Raw genomic sequence first — 5,104 nt, 5'->3', positions numbered from 1 at the left:
TTCTGCGCGCCAGGACGACGCTCTACCACTGAGCCAATCAGCCAGGGCTGTGGTGGTTTTTTCAATGGTGGTTACCTTTAAGTAATGAAAAGCATTCCTACCCTGTTCATTGTAGTGCACTATTTTGTGTGTACTTTTGCCCTCCATCGTCCTTTGCTACTGTTAATCTCCATCCTTTCCCCCCTCCCTTTCTTTTTGTTGTTGTCACAGTTTAAATTTGGTTTTATTGTGTTCTTCTTGGAGCTTTTACTTGTGGTTTTGTTTTGTTTTGTTCTTTGTATCTGATTGGAGAACCAACCCCCTTTAGTAATTCCTGGAGTGGGGGTTTTCTGATGATAAATTCCCTCATCTTTTCTGTATCTGTGAATGTTTTTATTTCTCCTTCATATTTGACGGATAGCTTTGATGGGTATAGTATTCCTGGCTGAAAGTTCCTCTCTTTCAGGACTTTAAATATTGGGGTCCACTCTCTTCTAGCTTGTAGAGTTTCTGTTGAGAAATCTGATAATAATCTAATGGGCTTTCCTTTATATGTTGTATTCTTCTTTTCCCTGGCTGCCTTGAGAATTTTTTCTTTGCCGTTGGTTTGTGCCAATTTCATTATGATGTGCCTTGGAGTAGGTTTGTTGGGGTTAAGAAAACTCGGAGTTCTGTTTGCTTCTTGAATTTGAGGCTTTAGTTCTTTCCACAGGCTTGGGAAGTTCTCATCTATTATTTGTTTGAGTATGTTCTCCATTCCATTTTCTCTCTCTTCTCCCTCTGATATACCTATTATTCTTATGTTATTCTTTTTGATGGAGTCAGATAATTCCTGCAGGGCTATCTCATTTTTTAAAATTTTTGAGTCTCTTTCTTCTTCTCTCTGTTGTGCCTGAAGTTGCTTGTCTTCTATTTCACTAATCCTCTCTTCTATCTGGCCTGTTCTATTAGCTAAGCTTGTTACCTCATTTTTCAGCTCGTGAATTGAGTTTTTCATCTCTGTTTGATTTGTTTTTATAGTTTCAATTTCCTTGGAAATATATTCTTTGTGTTCATTGAGTTGTTTTCTGAGCTCCCTAAATTGCCTTTCTGTGTTTTCTTGTATATCTCTGAGTATTTTTAGGATTTCTATTTTAAGTTCTCTGTCGTTTAACTCCAAGGTTTCCAATATATTAAATTTTTTCTCCATAGATTTTTCCTCATCTATCTGTGTTACCTCTCTTTCTTTTGTATCCATGATATTCAATTTTCTCTTCCTTAATGGCATCTGAGAGTGGTGTTGTTGATAGTATTAATGAGATTTAATAAAGAATAAAAAGTTAAAAAAAATAAAAATCAAAGAGTTGTTGTTTTTCAAAAAAAATAATAATTAAATAAAGAAAAATAAAATAAAATTTAAATTTAAAAAAAGGATATTATTCCCCCCCTCCTTTTTTCCTCTCCTCTCCTCTCTCCTCTTTCTTGAGAAAATCTTGTGGTGAACTGTGAATTATATTGTAGGTGTTGGTTGACTAAGAGTTATGATGATAGGAATAAGAGGGAAACAGGAAAATGGGGGGACAAATTAAAAAGTTACTATTGTATTCAGTGGAACAAGAACTAGATAAAATGGAGAGCCAGGAATGGAAGCACTGCTAATGAGTTAAAAAGGTGAAGTAAAAAGCCCCCAAAATGCCACAAACATAAGTTTGAGTCCCAGATAAGAGAATTTGTTCGTTATTGAGGTTTGAATGAGAGGAAACTAAAGGAGAAAGGAAGAAACTAATATAGAGGGAGAAAAGAAAGAGAGAGAAAAAAAAAGAGGGAACCACTAAAAGAAGAAAAAAGAGGAGAGAGAGAGAGAGTTAAGCGTTTTGGAGTGCAACCCTCATAGAGAGAAAGGAAGAGGAAAGAAAAGATAATGGGAGATGTAACACTTATGGGTAGTGTAGTTCAAGGAGAGGAGAGAGAAAGACCAGCAGAGAGTTAAACAACCAAATTGGAGGAGGAAAAAAAAATCAAGAATGAAGATAAGAGAAACAAACGAACAAATATAATAAAATGGGATAGGTTATAAAGTCTGCAGGTTATTCTTGATTTTGAGAGGTTATCTTCTTGCTTTTTCTTTTCTCTCCCTCTTCCTGGTCGGTGACTCTGTACTCTGGGTTCTGCCCCTTTGGCACACTCAGGTAGAGGTTTGCAGTTGATAAGTCTCTATGGCAATGTCATGTATTGTGCTTCAGTCTCGTTGGCAGTCGAGGCTCATTAGCATTTATAGGCTCCGACAGTGAGAGAATCCATGTTCCTGGAGCCTCTCTCCTAGTCTTTCCTTCCTCAATTAGTAGCCTCATAATCCAGCTATGGGGTTGCTGCTGCCTCTGCCTGGATAGTAAGAGGCTCAAAGAGCTGGCAACTCCCCACTCTATTCTCACTCAGCACAGGGCTCTGGGTAAGGCTCAGTCAGTCAGAGCTGCTAGCATAATCAGGCGGGTCTTCCACCCACTCAAAGACCTCTGGCTCTGCCACTCTGTCCAGTAACACGGGTGGGCACCCACTCCTGGGGCGCTTGGAGGAAACTCTCACTCACTATCTGTGTGCGCAGACCAGGATATCAGGCCGGCAGTCTCACACTCTGAGTGAAACCTCCTCTCGCACGGAAAAGTTCCAGCATTGGAATTGGCTCTCGCTCCCTCCCAGTGTGAGGCTTTTTTAGGGCACTGGGGTGGTCTGGAGATTACGATTTTGACTCACACAAAGGCCCCTGACTCCGCCCCTCTGTGGGATAACACGGGCGAGCACTGCTGAGGCACTCGGAGGAATCTCTCACTCACTATCTGTGCGCGCAGACCAGGATATCAGGCCAGCAGTCTCACCCTCTGAGTGAAACCCCCGCCCCCACAGAAAAGTTCCAGCGTTGGAATGGGCTCTCACTCCCTCCCCATGCGCGGCTTTTTCAGGGCGCTGGGGCGGCCCAGAGATTCTGCTTTCAGCCCACACAAAGGCCCCTGACTCTGCCTCTCTGTGGGGTAACACAAGCGCCCACTGCTGAGGCACTCGGAGGAATCTCTCGCCCACTATTTGCGTGTGCCAACCCGGAGATCGGGGAAAATGGCTGCCCCGCTTGTCTTTCTTTGTCTGGGTTTGGCGCGAGTGTTAGCTTGTATTGACTGGGTTGCCACAGGCACAGTTTTTCCTCGGCTTGGATCTCCGTGCCACAGCCTGGTTCAGCCGTTTGTGCCGCGGCTTGGATCTATTCACCCCCTTTGCCCGCCTTAGTTTCTATATTCTCAGTTCCCAGTGAAAGCAACCCTGTTTAGGTTAGTGAGGAAGGCGGAGCATTTTTTACTCCCTATTTCCTTCGGGGTTTGATTATATGTTTAGCCAATTTTCCACTCGACCATACCTTCGGGTGTATTACAAAACATCTGGAGGCTCCAAGGATAGGTTTTTCTATTTCTGGTTGAACATCTTGTTGAGTTTTGGGGGAGATTTATCAGTATCACTTCCTACCCCGCCATTACTTTGACGTCATCCCAAGAGCATTTTCATAGAAATCCTTTAGAATAAAAACATCTAAACATCTGATTGTTTCACAACTATGTAGCTGAAATCCCGCTATTTCAATACTGAAATTAAAAAAAAAATAGTTTGATGAACAGGTATTTCAGGGCATTACACAACACACAAAATTCCTAATAATAACTTTCTCTGAGGACTTAACAGTGGGCCCTGCACTTTACACACTTTGCCTTATTTAATTCTTCACACAAATATGGTGAAGTAAGTACTGTCACCATTTTAAAAATAAGGAAATGGAAGCCTAGCAATGTTAAACATCTCACCCAAATTAACACAATTACTAAACAGTAGAGGCAGAAGTTAATCATAGGGAGTTTGAATCCAAGTTTAAGCCCATATCATCCACCTACACTTTCTAATGTAAAGCAAATATTTAAGACAATAACTACAATTACCTTCTGAGAAAAAGAGAACCTTAGCATAAAGTTGTAACACTGTAATACTCTGCCCTCCCTCTTGTGCCTTTTGTTGACATCACCTGTACCAAAGGATTTTCATTATTTTCCCAGGTCTGCATCCTGTCTTTGTGATTCATGGGGAACATGTCCACAACAAAAGGCTGGAACAGCTCCTCAGTGACCACATTCATTCTCCTGGGCTTTGTGGGCCATCCAGAACACCAGGCCCTTCTCTTTCTCACCTTCCTGGGCATCTATCTTGTGAGTCTGGTCTGGAACCTGGCCCTCATCTTTCTGATCAGAAGTGACACCCATCTGCATACACCTATGTACTTCTTCCTCAGCAACCTCTCCTTCATTGACATCTGCTACTCTTCTACCGTGGCTCCCAAGATGCTCACTGACTTTTTCCAAGAGCAGAAGACCATATCATTCCTGGGCTGTGCTGCTCAGTTTTTCTTCTTCGTTGGCATGGGTCTAACTGAGTGCTTCCTCCTGACTGTGATGGCCTATGACCGTTACACAGCCATCTCCAGCCCCCTGCTCTACACAGCCATCATGACCCAGGGCCTCTGTACACGCATGGTGGTTGCAGCATACATCAGTGGCTTCCTGTGCTCTCTGATCCAGGCCAGCTCTGTATTTCGGCTCCACTACTGTGGACCCAACATCATCGACCATTTCTTCTGTGACCTCCCACCAGTGCTGGCTCTTTCTTGCTCTGACACCTTCTTCAGTCAACTGGTGAATTTCCTCATGGTGGTCACTGTTGGAGGGACATCCTTCCTCATCCTCATCCTCTCCTACAGTTTCATAGTGGCTGCTGTCTTGAAAATACACTCAGCCAGAGGCCGAAGGAAAGCTTTCAACACATGTGCTTCGCACGTGATGGTGGTGACCCTGTTGTTTGGGACAGCCCTGTTCATGTACCTGCGGCCCAGCTCCAGCTACCTGCCTGGCAGGGACAAGGTGGTGTCTGTGTTCTATTCACTGGTCATCCCCATGCTGAACCCTCTCATCTACAGTTTGAGGAACAAAGAGATCAAAGAAGCCTGTGGGAGAAGCTGGGAAAAAAGAAAGTGTTTTCCCAGTTCATGATTAAAGACATACTTCTCCAAACTACAGAAAATGCAAAGGTCCCGGTGCATCTGCCTCCATCACTAACTTAG

At 43.2% G+C, this 5,104-nt stretch overlaps 1 protein-coding gene across 1 annotated transcript; it reads left to right on the top strand.

Annotated features, from left to right (window-relative positions):
- Positions 1–4,070: 4,070 nt before the first annotated feature.
- OR5A1 (olfactory receptor family 5 subfamily A member 1) lies at positions 4,071–5,104 on the top strand. The gene is given in 2 exon segments (XM_066360018.1): positions 4,071–4,983; positions 4,986–5,104. Coding segments are annotated over 2 exon segments (1,032 nt in total).

The sequence above is a fragment of the Saccopteryx leptura genome, chromosome 1, assembly GCF_036850995.1.
Source record: "Saccopteryx leptura isolate mSacLep1 chromosome 1, mSacLep1_pri_phased_curated, whole genome shotgun sequence".
NCBI classification, from domain to species: domain Eukaryota; kingdom Metazoa; phylum Chordata; class Mammalia; order Chiroptera; family Emballonuridae; genus Saccopteryx; species Saccopteryx leptura.
This window is presented reverse-complemented; position numbering and strand designations above follow the sequence as displayed.